The sequence below is a fragment of the Pseudopodoces humilis genome, chromosome 6, assembly GCF_049639895.1.
Source record: "Pseudopodoces humilis isolate 2021_Gansu_Grassland_sample_001 chromosome 6, ASM4963989v1, whole genome shotgun sequence".
In the NCBI taxonomy this organism is placed as follows: domain Eukaryota; kingdom Metazoa; phylum Chordata; class Aves; order Passeriformes; family Paridae; genus Pseudopodoces; species Pseudopodoces humilis.
Window position 1 is genome coordinate 61534204 of NC_142205.1, and position 26911 is coordinate 61561114.

At 37.2% G+C, this 26911-nt stretch overlaps 1 protein-coding gene across 1 annotated transcript in view; it reads right to left on the reverse strand.

The window, feature by feature from the left end:
* Positions 1-6049: 6049 nt before the first annotated feature.
* Positions 6050-26911, reverse strand: part of NAA15 (N-alpha-acetyltransferase 15, NatA auxiliary subunit) — a 38767-nt gene continuing 17905 nt past the window's right edge. Inside the window, exons 5-20 of the mRNA XM_014254809.2 lie at positions 25656-25790; positions 25340-25493; positions 22874-22993; positions 22105-22200; positions 21865-21971; positions 21375-21447; positions 20491-20660; positions 19800-19952; positions 17633-17761; positions 14925-15138; positions 13920-14113; positions 11683-11791; positions 11220-11318; positions 10356-10499; positions 9821-9918; positions 6050-7524 (exon numbers count right to left, since the gene is read on the reverse strand). Of these exons, the coding sequence (XP_014110284.1) occupies positions 7324-7524; positions 9821-9918; positions 10356-10499; positions 11220-11318; positions 11683-11791; positions 13920-14113; positions 14925-15138; positions 17633-17761; positions 19800-19952; positions 20491-20660; positions 21375-21447; positions 21865-21971; positions 22105-22200; positions 22874-22993; positions 25340-25493; positions 25656-25790 (2196 nt within the window). The 3' untranslated portion in view covers positions 6050-7323. The remainder of the gene's footprint in view (positions 7525-9820; positions 9919-10355; positions 10500-11219; positions 11319-11682; positions 11792-13919; positions 14114-14924; positions 15139-17632; positions 17762-19799; positions 19953-20490; positions 20661-21374; positions 21448-21864; positions 21972-22104; positions 22201-22873; positions 22994-25339; positions 25494-25655; positions 25791-26911) is intronic.

Sequence of the window (26911 nt, forward strand, 5' to 3'; positions counted from 1 at the left end):
ATCTTGCAGATTATAAAGACAACTGTAAGAAAAAAATAGCAAATTGTTAATAAAAGCATCTTAATAGATTGTAAGGAATGTCTGGTTTACAGCTTCATATTTTTGCAATAAAATCATACCAAAAACATGGAGGGGAACAAAACTGTTCCTACTTTCAGGGACATCTCTGTGGTCCTCTTAGAAGAATGGGGCCTTGGCTCTTGATTTTGGGAAGTTCAGGAGAAAATACCAGATACCAGAAAGAGCCTCCACAAACCCACCACTTACCATGGAAATGCCAGTCTTGCTGCACAATCCACTCAACAGCCACATCATTGCTTCCAATTTACTTTTGTCTAAGTAAAGAGCATTTACACCTCCCTTGGGTGTGCCCATGAAGGCAAATTTGGAATAAAGGGCACTTTGCATGTACTCCTGCAGTTTGAGAGACAAGAGGGGCCACAGTTGTCTTGCTGCTACTGCACATGGAGCCTTCAGAACAGATTGCAGAAGCTTAATGACAGTGTAGGAAGATCTTTTATACCTGATGGAGTAGAGGGGTACTGATGGAAAGCCAAAACAGGTATTTATGCAGATAAAATAATGCCAAAGTTGCCAGGCTACCTTGGCTCCTCATAAATCTTCTGTTCTTCAAATCACGAGGAACTGTTCCAAGGAATGGAAGGGGACAGTTTCAAATTATGAAAAGTTCAAGACAGGCAGTTTCCCAGCACAAATGCTCTTTCCCTCCGACAGAAGAGCAATGACATTTTGAGGACGTGGATAAGGAAGGGATGGTATTTTTTAGGGGTGGTGGCTTTTAGGGGTGGTAGGGCATTATCTGTGCAAAGATTGCCCTTCCTGCAACAAGCTCCCCCTTCCCATCCAAAGGGCTGAATATGAGGATATTGCTGTCATCACTTCACTATCACACCCACCTTCCCCGCAGGCATCCAAAACCACAGACCCTGCAAGTGCTGCAGCCCAGTGGTGCTTCCGGCAGGCAGGGTTAGTCAGAGCTGTTACTCATTACACACAGTCATTAACAAACATTTTTTTCTAGGTAATCTGAAATGCCAGGTGCACAACACACTATAGGTTCCTATACTGCTGTATCAGCATGTTGTATTGCATTATGTTACTGGAAATGGTTTCTCCTTGCTGCTCCCCCTCTGGATCTGTGATGTGTTTGTTCCTTCCCCCGCACTCCTCCCCTTCGGTTTCTCCCCATTGGTGTAACCTGGCTTCCCCCGCCCCCTTTCCCTCTGTTCAAAATCCAGCGCCAGCCTGGACTCTTTCCTCCCTGGAACCTTTCTGGAATTAAACTGGGATACTGTCCCGGAAGAGAGCAGTCTTGGTCTTTTGTCCTTGCTAAATTCTCTCTCCCCCCTGGTGGACGGCAGCTAGCCGGCCCGCCTTCCCAGAGGAGAAGGGAGCAGAGGGCTATATTAGCATCAGCAGTCTGCTTGGCTACTTTTACTACAATTTGTCAGCATTACCATATTATTTTGTATGCTAATAGATTTAAATCGCAAGGTGCTCTGGGGTCGAGGTGGGGTTCTGAGACCTCTCTTTCCCAGTTCTGCTGGGTAGAGTGTGGCAGAATAAATCAAGATGGGAGTGCCCAAAGATAGCTTTTAATGTTCACAGAGACCACGTGGTCTGAGGGGCTACTTCGAAAGACCCAGGGGTGTGGTGAGCTTCACAATACCTAGGGTTACCTGGTGGGGGGGAGCAACCAATTGTGAGCGTGGACAGGGGTTTTTACCTTTTACATCTAAGGTCCTGCCTATTCTGGGATGACTCCATTACCATCCCCCCTGCAACTGCATCCCAGGGCCTTAGGTTTATTCCCTCTGTGCCAGGAACCCTGTCTAGGGTATGATCTATCCCAGGTAATTCAGCTCCCACACTCTGGGACACTGAATCAGGACAACTTTGGGATCAGGAGGGCTTATGGGTGGGGAAGAGAAGCCTTATTTTATTTAATCTCCAAAAATAGTATTTGAGAAAAACAGCAAATGCTTCTTCATTTAGCTTGCCGCTGAGCACCCATCCAAATCCCCATATTGGCTCTTTGTAGCCTGAAAGAGCAAAGGATTTTTTTGTTGTTGTTGTACATACTGTTGGTTTCTGGGCTAGGACAGACAGCTCACTGCCAAGTTGGTTCTTTCCCAGCCTGACTCCAAAAGGAGTCACAGACTTTTCCTACTCACCTTTTTTTTTCCTTTTTTGAGATCCACATCTCCATTAACAGCTTATCAGCCTGAAAAAAAAAATAGGGGGAATTAAAGGAACTGGCTGAGGAATCCTTTATTACAAAGCTAGTGGGCCATCAAAGGAGGACACAGAACCCTACAAGGAAACACTAGCATTCATTTACAAACAACTCAGCATTTTTATTCTTTTGAATTGAAGGATTGACTTCCTTCTAGTTTTAATGTTTGCTACTGTAACCAGAGAAGAGTGTAAAAATGCAGTACAACATTGTTAACCAGTTAGGAAGGCTGGAAGGGAAAGCAAATCCCAGTACAATTGCAAATAACTTGGTGGAGTTTATAATTGAGATTTTTTTGAACGGATCACCAATGAAGCAATAAATATGCTGCTGCACTGAACCAACAACAGGATTTAATCACTAACTTTGTGGTTTATTGCATTAGTTTAAAACGAAATGTTATCCATCATCATACATTCAATGACCAGGTAAATGACACTTTTTCATAAGTTTTACGCTAAATGGCTAAAACTATGCAGTAGCCAAACTAGAGTAGGACTAGTAGAGGTAGATACTGAATGGGCAGTGCCAGGCAGAAATATTTTGTCAAAATACTTCCTTGTCTTCCATTATGAAAAGTTATCAGATTTAACACTCTTAATTAAAACAAGCATCTTAGGGAAGATATTCTAAGATGCTTTGGATTTTGTAGCAATATTTCTCTTACAATATCACAAACTCTTTGATATTGTCTCTCATGGACAATTTTTGTCCTCCCACTTTTCTGCCACAATTCACATGAAGACTAACACACAAAGCTAGAGTCTTTGTGAACATACTACTGGTTTTGCTTGTACCACTCCAGAAGTAATACACATTTACAGCTTCCTTGGCATAGGAATTTATAGTATTGGCACTGCATTTATAGTATTTACAGCTTCAGTCATCTTTCTAGTAATAAAAAAGCTATTTTATATTTAATTTAAAATGGAATTTCTATTATGCCACCTCCTTATAACTCACTTCAGTCTTCTTTTGGCAAGCTGCTTTATCAGTTGTTCCTTGCCATTCCCACTGCTGGCTGTATGCTCCCGGAAAGCATCTCTGCCCAATACAACCAATTAAAATTAGTGTTTGTAGATTCCAGCTTTAATTACCAGGAAATATAATCATGACAGAATGGCCAGAGGTTTTGTAAAAGCATACGCCCTTTGTGCCTCACCTCATCCCAGGACAATCGATAACTGGAAGGCTACTGGAAGCAAGAGCCTTTCCCCAAGCTCATCAACCACTTTTCTCCAACTGGAACTTAACCTTTCATTAATGAGCTTATAGATGGCTCAAATCAGTTACTGATACAACCATCTAATTACACTACATTTGCACCGTTTTCCTTCACAGGACCCCAAAGCATATGTGTTATCACAGAAATATAACTGACTTCCACATAGTTCAAGTTATTTTACATTACACTTAGGTAAAAATGGCATTTATAAAGCAAAATTCCTTAGTGGAAAATATTTCAAAGCTAGTTAGATGTTCTGTCCAGAAGCACTCATACAGAAGTACGAGTACTCGTACTCTGTACAGAAGGTGACTCATGCACCTCTGGCTCCTCAGGCCTAATCTCCCCCTACCCTCATGGGTTGTTTTCTTACAGGGAAAACAATTCAATCTGTGAGTTGCTACACCAACTTCCAGGGTCTACTGTTACAGGCTACTGTTACCTCCAGACCTGGCAAATCCAAATGCTAAGGGGAAGATTTAACTGCTTGATCATAAACACCTCATTTAGCCCTACACAGCTCCCTGGGAAATGTAATTTACTCCCCATGCTAGGGGAAAACTTAGGTGACAAACCTTCCTCTATGTTCTGGCTGAAGCAGCACACATCAGGACAAGCTTTCCCCCTATGAACATGCAAATATCAAGACCACAACAAAAAAAAAAACAACAAAAAAAGAAAAAATGTCGACTATAGCTTTTAAGACGTCTAATATGCAAAGAAATTTGTTACTGAATAGTAAGTTTGAGGCTATTTTACCTGCTTGCTCACACATGTGCCTGCATGCTTTGGTCTCTACATGGAAGAAGCGAGTACTTCACCCACCATCACAGGGAAAACCACAACTTCCAGTTCCCTACAATTTAAGCCCACCTCTGACATTGCTTCATGCAACGTGTACCATCTTCTCTCATCTAGGAAAAATTTATTGTCTGAATTTTTTTTGTCCCCAGGAAAGATACCCATATCATGCGACATCACCAGTGGCTCCACTATGGTGAAATCCTCCTTCTCCAGTGAAAATCATGAAGAATCAAACCAAATTATGTCATGCCAATGCTCTAGGCCATTGACCACAAACACATTCCCTTCTCATCTGCTTTGGCAGCCAAGCACTGGTGATTAAAATTTTGGATGTCAGCACACAAAGGAAAGCTTCCATTGCAACACAGCACGCTGTGCTACCAAATAAGACTTATTGCACTGGATTTCAACTTCATTTCCAGCTCTCAAAAGGTCTTCTTCAGAAGTCAGCCTTGCATCTAACAGGACAGATGTGAAAATGAAGGAACAATTTTTTTGTCAATTAAAAAAACCTCCATCTTCAAGAAAACTCTTGGCTTAGTTTCCTGTTCTGGGCTTGCAGACTTCTGGAAGGGGATGAGTAACCTCTGTAATCCAAAAGCACCATCTCTGAAGCAGTATAGAAGCCTTTCAGCAAAGTTATGAAGTGTCTTTAGGGAAATCAAAACAGATATGTAAATGGAGACTTCTGGAAGGCCCACTGAAGCATCCTTTTCCCCATTTGCACAATTCAAGATAACAAGTAACTTCCAGGTTTTAGTTCATCCATTTCACTGCAGAATCAGGCAGTGAAAAAGTAAAGGAAATAATCCCATTTATAGGAAGCACCCAAAAACCAGTATTCAGAAAAAACTGAATTTGCTAGATGCAATTCACGATCTGTTGCAAGTGACCACTCCTCTGCCTCCAGCTTAAGCATCAGCAGCCAAAAAATAGGCAGCAGTACTAAAGAAGCAAGGCCAAAAGCTCACAGCTTGTGTAGGCAAGACTTAACCATCTCCAGGAGTTGCAGAAGACATGCAGTCCAAGTATCTCAGACTGCAGAAACAAATGAGATCAATACATTGATACCAGAGTCAGTTAAAGGCTCTGTAGGTATTCTAGCCCCTAAAAGCCCAGCACATAAAATATACAAATACAGCAACCCACACTTCTGACAGGAACTATACTGCAAATGTACACAAGGATAGGTTAACCATTAAAAGAAAGTGGAGCTGAGGACATAATAAACAAAAGCCTGTTGGTTCTGACACTTAGAAAACTACAAACCCTAGTAAGTCTTCCAGAATCTCGTAACTGGACATGCCAATCACTGAATTCCATTATGTGGAAGAGGAAGGCTGTGTATCCACAGAATAGATACTCTGTAACTGAACTCCTGCTGCAAAGAAGGCACTCACTTTGAAAGCTGTAGTTTATTTCTGATCTGTTTTATATGATGAACCTACAAAAGAAAACATTTGAGCACCTATCTATATTATTAACAGAGTAGACTTGTAGACTGAATCTTGACTTGGAAAACAAAATTCATCCTAATACTGGTGGAACTTAAAAGCCAAGTAGCAAAGCACTGTGTTATAGGACTTCCCAGACATTCAGTATTTACATAGAATGCATTTGCACTTTACACTTAATGACCACCCATCAGCAGTGACATTGTTAGCATGACTGGACAGCACAGTAAGCCAACCCTGAGCTGCACTCTAGCAAACCCATTCAGGGTCGATGTACAACACCACAGATTGGTTTAAATATTCACACAGTTGTTTTTCAAAACATTTTATTGCATTATATTTGGTACCTTATGTTTGACAAAGGAAATTACATCTGTAACTGCAGGAATAAGAAGCTGGTCTGTTATTGAAAAAAAAAAGTCTTGGGCCCCTTGAAAGTTACAAAGTCTTGGGCTTGCCTGAAACAACTGAGCAAGAAATATATTCTTAGAAATGTAGGGCTTCAAGTATTACAAACCTGTGACACTGTGGAAAAGTTCCAGAGGTATCTAAACTGCAGCACTTTTTTTTTTTTTTTTTTTTTTTTTTCTTCTGCATAACGTGAACAAGGCCTGCTGAGGTTTTAATCTATTAGTCTCTTGATCAGTCAAAATGGTAGTCAGGCATTTTCCTCTCTGCAACTTCAAGCCATAGTATGTTCTCATTTTGTTTTCACTCTACGTGAAAAATGCATGCGATCTTTCTAACTGGTGCCACATCACAGTGCATAATTTTATTTGATTCTTGCATTACAGTTTTAAAAAGTTTGGCCAACCTATGCCAATAGGTTCATCTCAAGAACATCAATGTTGACTCTCCCCTCCCTACCCCAAGTTTAATTCCAAGAGAGGCCATTTTTAAGTGGCTCCTTCAGGTAAAAACTGTGGTGCGAGAACACCAAACTGATCGTGTACAGTGAATTTCAGAGACACAACAAGCTTATTGAACACACTATGTTTCTTAATTCTGCTTGATATCCATATGTCCAAGCACCCCAACATAAGTATGTTGCAGGTTTCTCTGTATATTCTGATTCGCACTGCATACTTCCTATGGACACAATCATCCCCTGTATCAAAATCAGTCAGATGCTAAAGCCCCATCAACTCTTTGTGCTCAGTGAATCCAGAAGAATCCAGTGCTAAAACAGCAGTTTTGCTGTCTGAGATAACAGTAATCTCACAAGACAAATTTAAAGTTAATATTTCTGCCACACACCTGCTCTGAGGGCTACACACCTCCCGGTCTCATATAAATTAGTTTAAAAACATGGATGGGTAGGTGAGGAAGAGGGTTGTTTATCTTTTCCTTTTTTTCAATTTTAGCAGCTTTTCATTTTTAAGAAACCAAACAACCTATAACCAGTAATATGTTAGATATTTTATATATATACTTTGTCAGCAGGATAAAAAAAAGTAAAACTTTGAAGGCAACAGTTTTTTTCCTTCTGTTCTTTGTGTAAGTTAGAACAATACAGCAGGTGCGTGACAAAAATATTAATACACCAGATATGGTCCAACATCATTTTTTTCCAATAAAGTTGTTCATATTTCATTGGCCAGTTCTTCAGGTTCTGCAGAACTATCTCCATTAACTGTGATCTTCATATCCTCTTCATATCCAGGGGGCATGAAAGCCAAAGCATAAGGGAAAAGCTTATGACAATTTGCTCTGTAAGTTTCAGATGCTTCTTTACAGTCTCCAAGGCTACCATCACATAAAGCTTCTAATACCTCCATACAAGTCTGTAATTAAAGAGAAAAATAAAGAAGTGTTAATAAAGTGAATAAAGGTTTCTTAAATGTTCAGCTGAACGCTTACAAACCAATGCCACAAAGAGAAAGTTCTATTGTTTATAGGTTTCAAACAGCAGTTTTGCTGAGATAAGAATAATCTCACAAGACAAATTTAAAATAGTATTTCTGCCTATTTCAAAGGCCACACATCTTTCAGTATCAAATGACATTTTAACTAAGCACAGCATGAAATACCAGTGTAGTCTGATTTGAAATAATGCAGTTTAAAAAGGGATCTAAAACACAGGTAGAAACCTTGACTATAAAATGAAATACTAATTTGTCACTTGTTTCTTATTTTCCTAAAGAAAAAAACATTATTCTTGCTAACAGGCAACCAAGAACCCCACCATTCTTGGGACACACTGACCATTTTAGCAACACATAACATACCTTTGAATCAGATCAAATTACTCTGATATTACCACATTTTTCAGATATGTGCACTGTCCTGTCCATTTTTGTTCATGATTTAGAAGAGGAAAAGGAGACTGCTTATGGAATTTTTTTCAGCTAGCATTCCAAACATGAGAAGCCAACCTACCGAGCTCCACTAAAGCCTGGAAGCATTTAACACCTGCTCATGTCTGTGTGCAGGCATTAGCACAGCCAGGCAGTCTTTTCCTGCTCATCTGACATTTAGTAGAGTTTTTTATTTCTTCTGTGTACTGGGATTAACTGCTCTGTCCTCCTGATGTAGGGTTACACAGCTTTCCTTAATGACCCATTTTCCTCGTATTTGCTCTTTGTAACACTGCCATCCACCAGGTCAAACATATCTGGTTTTATACCTACAGCATGCTCCAAGACAGCTGGTCTTTTCTACAATGAAATGTAATAAATTTGATCTCTTTGCACACAAAAATGCCTTTCAACAAACACCTAGACTTCTTCAGATTCTCCATTTTTAGGGTGCATTCAATTTCTCATCTAGAAGTTCAGTAGAAGTCCAATTCTTCCTTAATGTTGACACCAAACATGTTTAAATTCAACATTTTCACTTTTATCACAATGCACTGTACAGGACATTTATGCAATGCTGAGCTGGTAAAAGCTTCTTCTAGTCTTTACCAAGTTTGCACCTCCAAAACAACCAAGCATTTTTGGTTACACTTAATCTTTCCCCAGTCTAATTCCAAGAATCCCACTCACAGGCAAAAACTAGCAAATAGAAGGCAAATTAATTTTTGTTTTCTAAATGTATTGATAATATAGATTAAGGTCTTTGAGACCACACAGACAGTGAGAAAACCCGAACCCAAAAACCAACACCCAAACAAGACAACTTTATGAAGAATGTTACATATGTAGTTAGAATATAAAAGACATGAGTTTGTGTCCCATACAACAACAGCTAGAGAAAAGATCTGAATCTTTAACATCCTAAACAAGTCTACAAATCAAGGCAAGTTGTCCTTCATTGTCTCTTTTCTCCTCCCTTTGTCTGGTCTAAAAATTCTGCTATGAACTTAAAATCCTTCACAATTAAAAGTTCTATTGAACCCACTATATTTCCTAAGAGATGTTTTTTGGAAAACTCCACTTTTTGTCCACAAAAGAATAATTTTTAAAGTAATATTTACCAAATTTACTTGCAATAGATCTAAAAAATTGAGTGCACAGACTACTGCAAATTGCAAGTCAGAACTGACAAGTCTTCCCAGATGAAGTTGGGGGAATGGGGAAAGGGGCATGGAGGAAGTGTCACAGGGAGATTATTCCATGACCACTAGAATGGAGCAAAGACTCAAAATTTGGTGAGCTTTTCACTTAATTACACACTAATGCAAACCTGTGCATATGCAGCTTTTATTAAACCTATTGCAATTCCCACGGCCTGCAGAAAGTTGGCTATGGAAATCCTTCCCAGAGTCTGTACCACTCCTTTTCTTGTGAACAGTTGCCTGTGTGGCAGCCAAAGTGCAGACAAACTACTACCTTTTCTTTTGCCTTGTGAATTCTGTCAAGTTTAGTATGTTTTCCCATTACCTGTAGCAATAATATGGTTTCTGCTGCTGCTATTTTCCTATTATCACAAAATGAAATTAATTTAAATGTGCAAAAAGGATATTTTAAATGTGCAAAAGGATATTCAGTTCAGATGAACCTGACACTCCTTTCTCTCACAATTCAACCTCTTTACTATAAGACACAGCAATGATTTCAGCTTCCTCTTACCTCCAAAAATTTGCTTAAAGCTTCCACAGATAAAAAAGAAGTTGTCTACAATTTATAATTATGTTACCTGAAGATTTCTGTTAATAAGGGATTCATCCAGGGTCATTGCCAGTTCAACTGCCCTTTTCTGACTGGAAGGATCTAAATAGTACATCATTTTGGCAGCTACAGGAGGAAAAATGAGACTCATCAGCCACTGGATGACCAAAACCATCTTATATACAAACATAAAACAGAAATAATATGAGGAGAGGGGAATTGAACTCTACAGCAGTAGTTCAAAATGGAACCAACTTGGAGCCTAAAGCTTGACACCTAAGTAGCTATAAGGGAAGCTCCAAACAAAGTATTAAAACAAACATTCTGCACACATTAGAAACAATAGAGCAGAGGTCCCAACATTTGCATTTCAGTAGCACAAAGAGAAAAAGAAAATCACAGACAACCCAGCAATTGTGTCGTCAGAAAAACAGAAATGGAGAAGAAAAGTACTCCAGAGTGAAGGAGTGATTGTTAAATCACTGGGGCTGATACTGAGATATCACTGCCAGAGAAGCAGATAAAATGCAGAGGTAGAACAGAACAAGAGAAAGGCAAAATACCTGATAACCTATGTGGCAGTGAGTCGTAGTTCCTTTTAAGGAAAGCTTCATTGAAGTTCTTTGGATTAGTTGCTCCAAAAAGCCGATTCATTTCTTGGTTTAAGACTGTTCTAACAGCATCAGGCAGATCCTTACTTTCAGATACTGTTGGGAAAAAGAAGTTGAGGTCAGCACAGGTAATCACAATAGAATATGCTCCATAAATTTATTTTAGTATTTTTCACGCTTACGTTATTAATATAATTGGAAAGTATCTCAAAGGATGAAATCTGCATGAAATTTTAACAGGTAAATACTGGATGTGGTTAGATAGAAGAAGCTTAACTGGGGCAGTTTTCTGATGCTTAGAAAAAGCCAAAGCTTTTTTACATTAATATACTCTCCCCCTTACTAATTGAAACCTATTAGGCTCAAAGGTTAATGTCATACAAGTCTGTTCTTAAATGTGTCTACTCTGTAGCCCCCCATCAGAAAGGGTGACCTTTGGGGCAGGAGAAGGGAGAGGACTCTTCCAACTTTTACCAATAAGGACAGAATTCTAAGCCCTCTCCTTGCATGCTGACAAGGGCTGTCAGCAGAAAAACCACACTCCTCACTCTGCAGTTTCCATTTCTTCCCTGCCTCTCTCTTTCAGGCTTCATATACTGCTCACAGTCTTAAAAATTCTTAGCGGTACTGGAATGACTCCTAAATCCAGATGTAGTAATAATAACCATGCTAAATTTTAGCATGAACCAGTTGTTTATAAAGCTTTCTAATACATGCTTTAAATATTTTGAATTAATTGTGCTAAAAATCAGTGACTGCATGTTTGGCATCACCTGGCAGTGCACACAGATGGAGTTCTACTGAACAGATACATACCACTGCTGAAGAGATGAATCATACACTCGTGAAGCCAAGGATGACTAGAATCAATAGCAAAGGCTCTCTTCACAGACTGAAGCATCAGAAGGAACTTCTCTGGAAAAAAAAAAAAAAGTCTTGACAAATGTTCAAAAACCTGTGGTAGGAACTCACTGCATTGTGTTACTGGAGTATTTAGTGTTTGAAATTAGAATGATCAGAACAATTTACAGCTGAGTGTGCTGCAAAAGCTATTTTTAATATTATGCATCTATTTAACCAGTGAATTAAGTGGATAATCACCAAATGTTCAAACTTTGGTTTTCAGAGACTGCTCACTGCTGGGGTGTTGGTCCAGTGAAAAGTTCTGTGTCGTGACAGGGATAGGCTCCTCACCTCTCATAAATAATTGCTACTTAAGTTCCAATATACACCTTTATGATTCAAAAATTGTTTGCTTTCATTAAGTGTTCTTACCTACCTTTTCGAAAATAAATCTCAAAGGCAAAAAGATGAGTCTCTATTTTGTTCTTCACTAAATTCTTCAGGGGTATTAAAAATTTAATGGCTTCTTCCAAAGGTGCTTCAACCTACAGATTCAAGGAAGTGACACACAACTAAGGTCAAACATAGTAACTACAACAACAAACAACAGCTATTGGTGAGTTACGTCAGAGTTACTCTTCTAAGGCAGTGCATAAAATGCTTAAAACCTCTTCTGTTACAAATTTTAAAATTTTCACTCAATGCTTAAACACAGACTAAAAAGTCCAAAATATTTGCTTTCTGATGGCTACAAACCACATTTTGCTATAGAGACAAAAATCTTTTCCTTATTATACATCAGTAGTGAACACAACTGGAGCTGAACCTGCTCTGAAAAGGGCAATGAGGCTGCCCACACCAACCTATGTACATGGGCCTGAGATGATGGCAAATGATTTACAAACACCCATGACATTCTGCTCATGAGCTTCATACAGGTTCCTGAAAGCTGGCAGGTCATGGTGAGTCCTAGCAAAAATACCAACAGCAAGCTGGAAGTAATTAAGATATTAAAAAAGGTCTCCTAATCTTAGCAAGCACAATCCAGTAAAGGGACAGCTTTCACACAAATTAATTCTGTGCAAGGGATTTTACAGACAGGTATCTAGATACCTCTATAGAGGTTTGGGATTACTTAAACAAGAACCGTCTGTTGCCCTTAATTTTTTTTTAACAGAAACTACTCTCTGAGAAGGAAATACAAATTTTGTTGTATGCCAATACCAATGCAACGATATTGAAGTGATACACTTGGTTGCAAATAACTTTAGTTAAAGACTGCAATGGACACCTTCCTGCTCAATATAACTACAGCACCTGTCATAAAAACGCTCACATCACTTCCATGTCCTACTGATTTTACATACACACTGTGCACATAAACTATTTGGAACCTATAAAACCCCATTTCAAAGCCATACCTTTAGTGCCAAAGATACATATCTGAAAAGGTCTAGGGGCAGCTGTTTCAGGAAAACTATTTGGAAGTGAGCAGCTGTGTCAAAAATGGTCTTTTGGCACCAACTGCATTTGGAAGTGTCTATATCATGATTGTGATATTGAATTTGGAATTCTATTATACTGCCAACTGTGTATTAAAGAGATAAGTCTATTTGCCAAAGGAATGCATTGTATTGTAAGGTTATATTCCTTATAACCTTGGGGACCAGGTAGATTATTCACTGCTATCCCATGACATCCCTCTATTACAGACATGTAATCCCCCAATTTCAGTACATGTTGTTACATTTCCATTTTGGCTAGCACTGCAATTAGTTCTGCTTCTTGAAACCAGTGAACTAAACAATGGAAATACCAACAATATTCTTAATAACTAGTCAAGTTTAAGTCACTCGTTTCCTAGCTACGGAGTGAAGTTCTCAACTGACTCCTCAACTTTCAAATATCCTCTCAAGAGCAAATACGACTCATTACAGTGTGAATAGTATGAATACAGATCCAGAATACTGGATCTATCAAGACTTGAAATCTATACTACTATTGCTATAAATGAATTTTTCCAGTCTCTGTAATTTTCTTGTCTTTCCCTCACATTTTTTGAGTGTTTTTCTGCTCTTTACAGGCATAACTTCTGCTAAAAAAGAGCATTCTGGGTCACTTCCCTTTTATATCTCTATATATCCAGATCTCTAAATCCAGCTCAGCCTAGTCTACTATTTACTACGGTTTCTTTATTGCTTTCCCCACCCCCATTCAAAACAGAAGCAAACAAATCCTATTAAAGCATTCACTACTTCAATGTCTCCTCTTTCACAGGCTGACTATGCAAACAAAAGAATATCAGGGGGCATAAAAGAGTGAATGATAATCACCTTACATACAGTTTAGAAAGACTTCCACATAACCAACTAGAAATAGGGTATAATCAACAAGTTAGTGCAGTAGACACATGGAGGTAATTCCACACGTAGCAAATGTTTATGACTTCAATTACTGCCTTCGAGAGCTAGGCACAAAAGCTGTGATTTCCACACTATTGACACTGTATCTGACAAACTAGCCCTAGAAAGTAATTCTTTTTAAAATGCTGCTTGTGAAGAGATGCCATAGCAAAAAAATGAACTAGTTATTTGAATGGCTTTTAAGTTTTATGTGTGCCCACTGCAACTTTTCTACAAGTATCTAAGACTTTATTATTACATTGGTAAGCACCTTTGCCAGTTTCTCAGGGATAAGTTCCTCTTTTGGTCCTCCAATTTCTTCATCATCATCATCCTTCTTCTTTTTCTGATTCCTCTGTTGCTTCTCCTTCTCAGCATTTTTCTTCTCCTCCTCCAGCTGTGCTTTCTTCTGAGCTCTTCTCTGCTTATTTCGTAGCTTCTTTAGCTCCTTATCAGACATATTTGCTGTACACAAAAAGGACAAAACCACACAACACTGATGTCTAGTATTAACAGCATAAATCAGTTGTCGGACAACATCTTTTTTAAACCATATCTACTAATGAGCAATGCTGTCATAACCTTTGTAAACCTTATTTACTATGGATAGATTATTTTATAGTCTATGCTGATGCTTCATAATTCACAAATTGGTGGAATCGGGATAGAAATTAAAATAATAGTGTAACGAGATGAAAAACACTAAAACTTGACAAATTCCTCTAAAAGGATTCTCTCTTGAAGGATCCTTTACTCATACTATTTGAGGTGCCCCAAGCTGTAACTGCTTATCTATGAAGTTATATCAAATCAGATATGGGAGGAAAAAAAATAAAATAATGATTTAAACGTTATTTTTACATCAGAAGCTAGAGATGATAAAATTTAAGTTGCTACCTAGTGAAATTTCTACACACTGATAAAGTGCTTAGAAAGTGCTACTACCAAGCACATTTGCTTCATTCTCCTGTTCCATGGACCAACCAACATGAGAATTCATGTTTTTGCAGTCATTCCACAACACAAATGTTTGTACTTATGAGTTACAACTGTCACTACCAACTCATCATTGTTTTATAAGAACCACAATAAAAGCATACATTATTTTAATTTCCAGCAAAACATCTACTTTACCATGCAGTTGAAGCTGCAATTTGCCTACTTTGGGTTGTGGTTTTGGCAACCACAGTTGACAACCATAATGAATGCTAGACCTTCCTAAAATACCCACTAATTAGTGAAACTGCACGATGAATAAATTCTGAGGGTTGAATACCTGTATCAGCCTCATGTTCTTTATTTTCATCTGTTAAGGGATTATCATGAAGTTTCAAATAGATCTCTATGGCAATCCGTGCTGCTCTGAAGTAGAAGGGATGTTGTCGAAGAACATCTTCTAGTTTTAACAAGTCCACATACGACCTAAGGGTGATCTTCCTCATACAGTAAGTATGGAAGTCAAACTGGTCATCCGTGATTTCTACAAAATGCTATCACAATGTAACAAAACATTATTAAGCAAGTATTAACAATGGGATACTAACCTGGACTTTAAAAATAATAATTTAGTAAAAGCCTACTGTTTGACAAATACAACCTAACTATTACAGATGTTAACAAAACCCTCCAAAAATAATGTCATGGTGAAAAGGACAGAAGGCACGTTAGCCCACAAACAAAACACACCAATTTCACAGTCTCTTAAAAGTAACTACCTCTGAGAGTTTCTAGTTTAATAGAAAAAGGTTTTATATTCATTATTATATACAACATTCATTGTACAATTATACAATGTACAATTGTACAAATACAATATGCACTGTATTTAAACATAATTCGTTTTTTTTCTATGAACCGCTATAGGTTTTTTTAATTCAAAACTATAATTTTAATTTCTTCTAAATACTATGACAATGAATTCCACATTTAAATCAGATGATGATGATGATGTGAGAATGTACTTTCTTTTGTTCAAGCTCTGCTTTCCACACCATCTAATGTCCCTTCGTTTTTGTTTGAAAAGTAATGAAAATTCATTCCCCTCTTGAATGTCTTCAAGTACTTATGATATAACTTTATCCTACACTCAGTTTTGTCTAAGCTCAGGACAGAAAAGTACAACAAGCTAATTGCAGTCTCTTCCTTTGGAAGTTACCCCGTAGCAGCAGGTGTTTTACTAGCACATTTTTAAGAATGTGTGACACTCAGATGTAACCAGTGTGATAGATTTACATAACGGAAGAAAAGTACTGCTTCTTGAGTTTTAGCTCCTCACGTGTCCTTTTGACTGCTGCTCCACACCGGCACAGAAGTTTGTGCTGCGTTATCTGTAATGGTTTCATAATTCCTGAGCAGCAATAATTATTGTTAAGACCTTTTATACTTATGCACAGGCAGAGAATTTGTCACTGACTACACTGTTGAACATTACATTTCATGGGCTGCTTAATCATTTAGTACTGAGACAGAGCAGGTGTTGTCCTTGCAGCATTCAGTCCACTTCTGTGATCATTTATTGATGAAATAATGAAGACTCTACAGAGATGCCTTAGTAATATTCAGGATAAACTCCTTTTCTTGCAGAAGCTGTTTTTTGCTCCTACTCTGTTTTCCCAGCCATGAATTGGCTATTAAATCCATGAGATCAACTTCCCTACTTTTTCTGAAGCAGTTTAGATCCTTTATGGTGTGAAGTATGAGATAAAAAGTGCTTCTGAAAACCAGAACACATTTTATCAACTAGACTGCCCTCTTCGCATAACTGGCCCCTCTAAAAGATTTAGAAGGCACTACTCTTTCTTACAAAAGTTTTGTTGATGGTTTCTGAATTCAATGTATTTGCTTATCTTATTGTTGAACTTTACTACATCTTCAATCAATTAATCCAATAAATAAATTAAACATAGTGACTTAAATCCTTGGAAGTGTTTTCTTGGGTGGCCTAGTTATCACTTCATTTGATGACCTCTTCTGGTACCCAAAACAGTTTACAAGACTAATAGTTTCTTACACAAAAGAATCTTCTACTTATTAATTTAAAGGATTTGTGGAACCAAAACATGGTCACAGAAAATCACAAACTGGTGTAGGTTGGAAGGGACCTTAAAAGTCATCTACTTCCAACCCTCTGCCATTGGTGGGGAAACCTTTCACTAGGCCAGGTTACTTTGATAATTTTACATAACCTTTTTCAAATCAGAGAATATTCCAGAAGCTGAGTCCTCCTTGCATAAGAGCAGCAGTGCTGAAATCTCCTAACGACTCTCTATTTGCAGAGGCACAGCTTCCTACCAAGTTCTGCTCTTTCTTTCTTTTACACCCTCAGCTGTCTGGTCTTTTTTCTAGACTTTAATGTGCTTTAAAAAGACCAAACCCATACCTGCTTCTTTTTAAAGTTATGCATCCAAATTTGGTTGTTTACCTCACAATGGATATCTACATTTAATGTGCAATTATTCCCCCTCTTTTATAAAATTTCTATTTTAAAAAGTCTTTATTTTTGCAATAGCTTCTTTCAAACTGTAGCTTTTTTTTTTTTAAGGAGAAGGCAGTTAAACATTTTAGGTAATTTTTTAACATTTATTGTGCACCTCTAAAATGGTGCCTTAATAGTAACCGACATCTATCCTTTACTTCAAGGATGGGCTTGCCAGCTCCACCACTCATTTTGGGACTTAAAGTACACATATTCTTAGTTTGTACCTAAATACCCATTTCTTATGTACACTGCCAGAATCAAGATTATTTTTGACATTTTCTGCTCTCATCTAGATCTTCAAGTAACTTTATAAAATCTTTTCATAATACACAGTTTAAAACGGCACTTTTAGGAGGAAATGTAACTATATAAAATTGCCAGTAATCAACATGAAATCTCTCCTGAAGCTACATGAAATGCACCCTTACTGCTCAGAAAAGTAACATATCAGCACGGTAAACTTAAACCACTGTTTTCCAACCTAAATAGTTAAGCTGAATACATACTCTCTCAATTTCATGGCATTTCTTAAGTGCTTCTCCAAATTTGTTCATTGCCTTGTAGGCTTGTGCGCATTCTGTCTGAAACCACATGCACTGCATTTCATTAAGGTTCTCTACTGCGGAGGTTCCTTCCTAAAAGCAAAAACAGCATTATACAAAAATAAATCTCATTGGATTCATCAGCTGCTATTTCTTTTATCTTGTCCTAATTAAAAGCACAAGTAAAGAAAATTAATCTTAAATCTTAGAACTGGAGTTCCACTTAGAAGTGGAGTGCTTTTAATGTGGAAATGCCACAGTTAAAATTGCCTTACTTTGCTGATTAATTAAAACAAATATAAAAATCTTTGTTACAACTATTAGAAGAGTCAGAAAGACACAATGAAGAGCCACGCAGTGACCATTTCACTGTGACAGTTCCACATCTCTAGGTTAGGAGAGACCTTCACTCAGTGATTTTAATACTAAGTGCACACAAGTAACACATTGCAGCATGGCAAAAGTGGCAGAAAAGTTCTAACCCACCGCAAGACAATGACACCTGCAGGAAATACTGCAGCTTTTTTTTTTCCCCCCTCAACTAAAACTGCTATCTGCATCTTCCAGAGAACTACTGATTGAGCTAAGCATCCTTACAGTAGTAAATATGTAATAGATGTAATAGTAGAAAGTAATAGATGACTATTTCTAATGCAATCAGTACTAGAGAGGAGTAGCAAGGCAAAAGGAATTCCGTTAACTTTGACAACTTAGGGTTCAAAAAAGGGGATTACAGTTGTCTTTCAAATCTGATATTTATATATACTTGCACAGATCCACAGAACTTAGCAATGAAACAGAAAGGCACTGTTAAAAACAGCCTGATTTAGGCAATTAAAAATGAAGAAAAAGTGTCAGTTCTATTTCCATTATGCTTAATCTAGGACTCCTCCAATTATTGTTTTTTAATTAAGAAGCCTGTATTTGAGCACTAGACATAAGTTCAATTGAAAAAAATAAGATTCTAAAGAGCAACATCATCAAATTGTATTTTTCAAGTTCAGTTCTGGGTCACTGGTATGTTTCCCTTTTAACACCATCTTAGAGCTGCTTAAGGCATTGAGGGAGGTCAAATTAAAACTTAATTCATAGTGGGGTTTGCATCAAAACTCCCACATAAAGCTACTGAGCATATATAAAACACAACTTCCCCTCCCCTCATGTCTGTCTGCACAGTCTTCATTTCACAAAATCCTTCAGATTTCCTTTATAAACACCACTCCCTCTTCTCTCCATTCAACCTACCTTACATTCCAGGTTTCTCCTGCTCTTTAAGAGAGGAGAAAATGGGACAAACAAACAGAAAAGGCTTTAATTTTGCAGGTAGATCCCTTGTTGGCTGTCTCCCATAGACAATATACAAATGACACTGCCAGTATTCTGAAACCCTTTTGACAAATAGTCTGGAGAGACTTTACTGAGCTGTTTTGACTTGCAGTTATGAAAGAATAATATCAAAGAACTACATTTTAAAAGGTAACTAGCCTGTGTGACCATCAAACCTATCAAAATGGGGTTACTGAAATTATGCAATTTCCATAACACAATACTTTTCTTCCAGATAACTGGTCACGTGTAAGAACATGCTAAAATAAAAGAGGTATTAACATTCCTTCATCGCTGATAAACAAGGATTTGGGGATGAAACATTGTTCACACAAGGAAGGCACCTCACAAAGGCTCTCAGTGGTTAACCACACAAAAATTGTGTTCCAAGAGACATCTGAATTCTCTAACCTAATTATCATCAGAAAGAAGAGACATGGACAACTTTACCAGCTCTTTCATGTATCCTATAGAATCAACATTAAACCCAAAAATTATTGTGCAAAAATTATTTTCTCAGAAGTTCTCTCTAAAACAGGCATGCTGTATTTTTCCTACCTGGCAAATATAACCAAATCCAAGCTTTATAGTTTTTCACTTATTACTATGGAATCATGCTTATCCAAGATGAATTCAATCCCTGCTATGAACAACCATAACTGAAACAACCAACCATAGTTGCTCTGAAACAGAACTTAAATATGACCGTGAAGCTGAGTGCAAAGTTAAAAGCAAAAAATTGTTCCACAAGGGATTAGGCCTTATATATAGATTATTCAAAGACCTCTAGTAAAGTGCAACAAACCCGCGTAAACTTAGAACACATTTCTTCTGCTTCTTTAATGGAGTTTGCTTTCAACATATATTTTGCACATTTGGAGTTGATAAATCTGTCTGCTGTGTCCAAAGCCTGAGCCTCATCCATCCACCTTGCAGCTTCTTTAATATTTCCAGCATGCTATAAAAATAGAAATTTTAGTCAGATTCAGTAATTATAAAACACACACATTTTATCTACTCATTGCTTGATATAAGTAGGTTTTTTTAGACTTTTTACAAATAAATAGCTTTCTTCAAAAGCAACAGATATTTAAAGAAAAAAACACATTAAATACCTTTCCTCATTATGGAATTACTGGTGCTTTAGCACTGAACGTTATTCCTGAAAATGCTTAAAGAACCAGTTTGGGTAATCCCATTCTGATACAATATCATAGTGCACTTGAAAAATTGTTTTAAGCAGCTAAAAAAGTGGTATAAAACCAGATGAAAGACTCAATCTAATTAATCAGTGTGATTTTTAAACAGAGAAGTCACATTTTGCTGCACATTTCTCCTTTATTAAGTTAAAAACCTTCATAACAGCTTTTTCATATGCAGCAGAAAACCCTACCCTCAAGCATCTAAACAATATCCTTACCTAGAAACTCATTAAAATTCCTAACAAATGAATTTGGTCACCAGTCTTCAGTCGCTAAGAATAAAGATAAACTTACCTTATAGATTTTTGCCTTCACAAGGAAGAGTTCTATCAAAGTGGGAGTACTTTCTATAGCAGCATTTATATATTCTAGAGCAAGGGATGGCAGTCCAATCTTATCATAATGTTGAGCCAAATAATACTGGACCCAGAGTAAAGTGGTTGGAGGTTCTTCTTTACCATCATCTGGCAGGAATAAAATGGAGAGAGGTTGTTTGTTCAGTTTATTACTAAAACAACATACCAGAAACAGAATGCTATAAACACAGCCACTGAAGTTAATTCTGCCTCTCTAACACACCTAGGAGAGCTTCCAAACAACTGGCTCCAGGTACATATATGAGCTTTTAAGTCTATCCAAGACCTAAACGTATACTCCTCCCTTCTCCTTCTGTGGCTTTAAGGAAAAGGGAGTTGGTGGGTCAAAGAGAGTTGTACTCTGTTCCAAGTATTTGCTTAGGGCAGTCAGATATGCAAAACCTCCAAGATCACAAAACCTAGTCCCCACCAAAAGCGCTGAAACTATGCCTCTCCTTGAAGATTGTACTATCAGTATATATTGCCTTTTGTTTGGCATTTCTGTAGTTACAGATTTGACAGAACTTTCAAACTTCAGTTTCCTAAACAGTGATAAACTCAAGTCTTGAAAAGAGCATACAGCATAACAGCAAAGCATATGCAAAACAGCAAAGAGATGACTAAATTCATGGATCTAGGAAAAAATTTAATGTGACTATATTTTGAATACAGACTTAATATTTGACGGCTATGGTTCAGTTCTGTGTTAGAGGAAAAACATCACCTCTGTTTCTTCACTCCCTATTTCCCCACCTCTGAAAGGACACACAATGCTTACAACCAGACACTACTTCCATGAAATACAACAGTCTCAGCACTCACCATTTGGGTTAAATAACCTGCAGCTTCTTAGAGAGGTTTCATAACCTATGACGAGCTCTTCTATGATTGCAACCTACACACGCAAGACGAGACACAGAAAAAATAATCTGTGGGCCAGATAGTATTTTATTTCAACTTGAGCTATTTGGTGTTACCCGAACTAGTTATTTTGGCAAGAAAACTCTGCAATATCCTGAATTACTTTCCATTTGAGAATGTACTTGACCTTACTCTATTTTTAACAAATTAAGACCAGGCGTCTCTTGGTGAATACTTACACAGCTTAGAATTAGAACTAAATCTTAAGTTTTCTACATTTACCAACTTGGCACATATATGCTCCATGTATGTAATCCATTTTTCTCCCAGCCATATCAGGTCATCTAAACCAGGGCTGATGCAATAAACACTGAAGAAAATGGATTCCTTCATCTCTTCAATACACCACAGTTATGAGGTAGAACATGTAAAAACTGGTTAGAACACTTACCTTCTCCTTGTCTTTATATAATGACCTCAAAGTATTGAAGACTGGTGGGCAACCTTTGCTGAAATTCATCCTTAAAAACTTGTCCAGACATTCCTTAAACTTTTCACCTTGAGAGGAAAAAGACCTGTTGATTTTGTTTTACCAGACATTACTCATCAATTGCAGATTGTTTATACTGTTAAATCAGAATTTAAGAAACACAAGTGTTGATCACTACCTGCTCAGCAAAAATGCACTTACCAGACAAAAAGTTTAATGGTAATCTTCTTGGAACTAGTCCCCTTGGGTATTTAGTCCAGGCCTCTTCATAGATCTTTAGTCTCTCCATCATATTAGCTGAAAGGGAATTTTATAGTTTACTTTCCCCTTCCTTTCTGGCAAGAAGGAAAAGAGGGGCAGGGAAAGTGACTTATACCTGACTAAAAAAAGAATCAGAATACATAGCAACTATAATATATAATGGCTATGTCCTTCTTAAAGAATGGAATTTCCTCCTTATTATATTAATATATAATTATATACATTCCATTAATGAATGGAATGACTCCAAGGTACTCAGTATCCGTTAATTCCTCTTCCAGCACTAGAATACTAATTGCTTATCTCTAATCTTAAAAAGAGCTCCTGCCTTATTGCTGTCTAAAACCTTCAAAGACCATTTAGTTGTATTAGCTACAACAAAATATTAAGATAACAGAGACAATGAAAAATTCAAAATTTAAACTGTCATCTAAAAAATAATTCTATTCTTTCAACCACAAGTAGACTATTGCATTTTTATGATTCTATGATTTTAGATAAGGTAACAATGCAAACAGTATTTCCAGTCTGTCTTAAGAAACCCCAACATTATGACCGTATGTACACACTATGACTAAAAAGTAAAATTTAAATGAGGACTTTTTAAATAATAGTTTTAGTATTTAAAGCAATACAAGCTTTTCATACATATATAATAATTTCAAATATGCAGAAAAAGCTTATTTACTACAAGATACCAGATCATTACCTGGCTTAAGTGCCTTTTCTAAGCCTTTGTAGTAAGACCAGTTTTCAGGATTTCTTTCTTGCAGTCCCTTGTAGACTTCAACTGCTTCTTCAAGTCTGCCAAGCTGAAGCAGGAGTTCTCCTGTGTGAAAAGCAAGTTTTAAATTAAGGTAACAAGCTAGTAAAGCAGTGTAAAATTTATCACTCTACAGTAAAGGGCTGGATAATCCTTAACTTCATGCAAAGTCTAATTTCTTAATAAAAATAAGCACTACATATAGCATTACAAACTAGTTGACAGATTTGCTTTTACTTTGACAATAGCTGCAATTATAGCAAGATTTTAGAACTCGGCCCATATTACCTGAAACTTACTTGAAAATTTAATGCAAAATGCATGTGGGTTTGTTTTTTTTTTTCCTCACTTACTGAAGTGACTGGGTACTTTAAGCACAGGTTTTACTGCAGAAGGCAACTTAAAGAAGTACATGGTATTTGATGTATACATGATCTTGAAAACCAAACTGAACATGCAGAGCTGCGAGTAAGAGAGTGGTTCTTCAGTCTGGTATTTCATGAAACTAACTTCAGTGTTTTTAATCAAGCCATTGATTTGATGACTGAATTTTTAAGATTCTACAAACAAGTATCCTTTTAATGATACTTCAATACAAATTAGAACTGATAAAGTAAAGATTGGGTCTAACAATTATATAAGCATCTTTGCTACTGCTGGAACTGCAACAGCAGTCAAATTCCCATTTCACAATGGAGAGCTATTTGACAAAGCTTTGCTATTGGCAAATATTAGGCAAGAGCAGATTACACACCAGAGGTCAACAGTGTCGCTCTAGACTAAGGAAAGATCTTCTTACCCAGTTTCAAGAGGAAAATGCAAATTTACCATTCTTCATCCCTATGCCACACAATTAACATGCAATTTTGTCAAGAGATGCTGCTTTCCACAGTTAGAATAACTTGAGGACTACACACAGAATCTAGTGCCCAGGAAAAGATCAATAGTTCACTCATTGAGAATGACAGAATTCAGAAAATAAGCCTTAAATTCTTTCTCTGAGTTGGAAGTTATTTTTTTTTCTGTCTAACAGCAGTAAATGCCAATACAATTTTCAGTGTTTGTCAGTTGTACTTTATCCACAGTGGCTTCTGCATATGTGCTTAAAATTTTACACACTCATATATTACCAGGCTCTTCTGGAGAATACACAGCAGCCAAGCCAGACCAAACAACATAATGGGAGCTGTGCCCAAAAAATTAATCACTTGTATCTTGTTGAAAGTATGCAGACTGCAAAGAATATTTTGTCTGGTAACTTCCTAGGAGGTTTTGTGTTCTGGTCTCCAGCTTATTTTTAGTAAGTCCTATTTGAAAACCTATTTCACTCCTAACTTTGGACCTTCAAACACTAAGTATGTCACGTAGTATGTCTACACAGAGCATAAAGTACATCAAAAGATCCTTCAGATAAAAAATAAAGTTACAAAAAAACCACTCCCACCCCCCAAAAGTCCCACTGCTGTGTTTCAAAAATTATCTGTGATACTGTAGTCCCTATATCTATTTTTTTTTATATGCAAACGAAGCAAGATATTCAGCTACTGTGGAAAGTCATCTGAAATCAATTTCCTTGAGGAAACACCACACCTCCCATAATACTATCACTACTCAATTCTTAGGTTTGTTTTGCAAGACAGGGAGATTACTGTTAGCAGAAGCAGGGAACTAGCTACAACATCTACATGAACAAACTGGAGTAAAATGATTTCTTCTCTTTACTTAAAGCAATCATTTAAATAGATTCCAGTGTGGGCCAAGAACAAGCAGTACCTTCAATAGATCGGCAGTTTCACAGAAAGACTGTACAAGCATCAAGCACAAGAGGAACAAAGCATGCTTTAAGAAAGTGCACCTGTTAATAGAGCTGTTAGAATGAACTTGTATCACTCTGCAATTCCATCTATGGAATATAAGCTACACTGCGGTATTGATCTATTATAGTATTATACATCAGGTTTATAATAATACAACAGAAGCCTATGCTGGGTTGCCTCACTAAAGAGCCTTTCTATACACTGCAAGGGTGACTGAGTACATTTAAAAGCCTTCTGCTGTGCCAAAGATGATTCTTCCCTTTCAGCATGTGGTATCCTTGTCAGGGCCACTATCAAAGCTGTAACAGCACGGGTCTGGGGACACTACTCAGACAGAACTTCAGGGCATCAATTTAGGATCTCCCGTCTAAAACGCCTGTCAGCTTAAAAGTTTCAGAACAGCATGTCTGTACTTCACTGATGTCTTCCCTATCTGGGACAAGCACATGACAAGGACTGAATAAGCTGTGAGACAAGTAGTTCTTTATAACAGCAAAATAAATTAAGCAAAAAACAAATATAGGAAAAGCTGACAGTATGGACATCCCATTGTATGCTAAGTGTTCCAATGCCTCTTCAGAAAGTGAATGATTACCTTTAGTTTCTTCAACAGCCAGTTTATCACAGATCTGCTTTTCATAGGTACAAAGATGCTCCAAGGCTTCTTTATATAGCCCTGCTTCCCGGAGGACTTGATTTTGATAGAGCAGCAGTTCACTGTACTCGTAGTCCACTTTGTCAGGTGATGTCTACATAGGAAAGGCCAGACACAGGACATAGTTCAGCCTTGTAATCCTAAAATTTGGGACCAAATTCATTTGACTAAAAACACTGCATAAAGTTTTTTCATCATGAAAGGATTTTTTTTTGTCTTAAGCAGCACTCCATATACCAATTTCACGTTCTCTTACCTGCTGTGTCTTCCTAAATTCCTCTAAAATTTTTGCTGCCATTTCATAGTCTTCCAGCAGATGGTAAGCAATGGCATAACCAATCCATGATGCTCGTTGTGCAGGTCGGAGCTGAAGCAACTGGTATCTTGTTTCCTGCAAAAAAAGTAGCTGCTAATTTTTCTGACTTTTGTCTGATACTCTTTAGAATCCATTAGGCAATATTCTGTCTTCAATATTCTAGCATTTAAGGAATTCACTGCAAAATAGTTCTCTATATACATTTTATTAACCAGAGAAAGAATAAACTTTAAACTATAATGGTGTTCACTGAAAAAAAAAAAAAAGCCTTCACGAAATAACACGTCCAACCAAATCCTGATGAGTCAGACCAATTTTGTTAATGTATGACACAAATGCTTTTCTTGTCTAACCACTTATGAACAGAATATAATTAAAGATACTTAATTTGAATTGCAGGAACATTTACAGGTGCTTCAAATTAACCTTGAAAGTACATATCTATTTAAATATTTGGAAGCGTTCTTAGGCAACACAGGTCACACAAACACATCCTTATTCTTTGGCAAGAAGATAATTACAGCTGGAAAATACAAAAGATTTGCTTGGTATCATGCAATTTTAATCTGAGGAAAATGCTATAACTTGTTTTGTTATAGACTCTTGAAAGGCATTTTCAAGCAACTTAAAGGAAAAAAGTTACTTTCTATTGAAAAAGCCTAAACTGTCAGAAGAAGGATCAACAAAGAACTAAAACCAGTTACAGCTGTTTTAACAGAATGATGATCACTCAAAATATTTAGGACAGGCTGGAGTTTAAAACAAAGAAAAAAACCAACCAAAACACAATCTTATTCCCAGATTCTTATTGTTTTAAGAACAAATTCACATTCTTCAGAACCCAGCAAATGATTACCATGAACTACTGACTTCTAAGCATCCTAATGCTTAATTCTTAATGCACTCGGTAACCATGTGTTACTTGTATGTTTAGAGATTACAAAATTTGTATTCATATTTATCCAGATACCAAGAAAACAGAAATTTGCAAACACATTTTGCAAATGTGCATTTTTGGCACCTACACTAAATTTTAGTTAGCATGTCAGCAAGAGCAGAACCAAATTTCTAAATTACTAATATGAAAAAATCCATAATTAAGAATTGTCCTGACTCAGGACTAAGTTCTCTGAGGACCTGTGCTAGCTCACGGCTCCACACAACCTGAGTTCTGAGCACAGAACTTACTCCTGGGT